The sequence below is a fragment of the Aegilops tauschii genome, chromosome 1, assembly GCF_002575655.3.
Source record: "Aegilops tauschii subsp. strangulata cultivar AL8/78 chromosome 1, Aet v6.0, whole genome shotgun sequence".
Taxonomy (NCBI): Eukaryota; Viridiplantae; Streptophyta; class Magnoliopsida; order Poales; family Poaceae; genus Aegilops; species Aegilops tauschii.
Window position 1 is genome coordinate 69,487,876 of NC_053035.3, and position 1,227 is coordinate 69,489,102.

The window sequence follows — 1,227 nt, forward strand, 5'->3', positions numbered from 1 at the left end:
GACACCAAACGGACGCGCGCCTCTTCCGCGTCGGGGCCGCGTGGTAGGCGGCCACCTACCTCCCACCCGCCCGCATCAATGCGCACGAGCGGCGGCCCCACCTGTCATCCGCACATCGAAGGGTCGCCGTCCTTCTTTAAGTGGGAACCGTGGACCGGTCGTCGTCCACACTGCCCCACGCCACCCCGCGGCCTCCTCGAAACCCGACAGCGCCGAACCCTATTCCTCCCTTGTCCTCGAGCTCGCCGGCCGGCCACCACGAAGCCATGGGCTTCTGGAACCGCAAGGGGAAGCACGACCGTGAGGCCGGCTCCTCCTCGGGGCGCCGTCGCGGCTCTGTGAAGAAGGAGGACCCCGCGTCACCGCCACGCTCCTCCCGTCGAGCCCCCGCGCCGGCCCCCTTCACCATCAACCCTAGGCCCGCCGGCGAGCGCGACCGGCAGTACCTCGCGGCGGACGTGTGCCGGCGGTACTGGGATACGAGGACGCCGGTCCCGTGGAGCGACGTCCACCTCCCCAACGGATGGCACCTCAGCGCCGACCGTGTGCCGATCCCGCCGGTGCCGGCGAGCGGCCGTATGCGCCGCGATGAGATCGAGCGCCGCCGCCGCCTCCTCCCCGACAACCTGTTCTACGACGACAGGTACGCCCCCGACTCAGTGCTCTGAGACACATGGCTCCAGGACGAGCACGACACGCGCCGCGCGTCCTACTTCGCCGGCACGGGTCGGGGCCGCGGCGGCCACGTCGGGAGGTGCGCGGCCTCACGCCCACGCCGTCGCCTTCCCTGTCTCCGTCACCACCTCCACCTCCTCGCATGACAGCGGAGGAGGAGGCCCGGCTCATGCAACGTGTCATGGAGGACTCCATGAACACGCACGACGAGCGCCAGTGGCACGGCCTGGAGGAGGCGATGGCACTCTCTGCCGCCGGCGACGTCGCCTTCCCCGAGATGGAGATGGTGGCCGTCAAGGAAGAGGAGAGGAGGGAGGAGGCCATGGAGGTGGAACCGGTGGCCGCGTTCCACCCGGCCTGGTGGGCCAGGGGTGGGGCTGGTCGTGCACCGCAGACGAGATGGCCGACGCCGTGGGCGTGAACTGGCGCCCGCCGCCGCCGCGGTCACCGGAGCGGGAGGCGTCGCCACGAGAGGAGGTGGTGCAGGCACCTCCCGCCGTCCAGCCCGCCCCCCGTCTACCACGCACCGCCGGCCCACCTCTGGACGCCGCC

General features: G+C 71.7%; 1 protein-coding gene across 1 annotated transcript; it reads left to right on the top strand.

The window, feature by feature from the left end:
- Positions 1-266: 266 nt before the first annotated feature.
- On the top strand, positions 267-668 carry LOC141027631 (uncharacterized). The gene has a single exon (XM_073504756.1). It carries the CDS (start codon positions 267-269, stop codon positions 666-668), a length of 402 nt encoding a protein of 133 aa, XP_073360857.1.
- Positions 669-1,227: the final 559 nt, after the last annotated feature.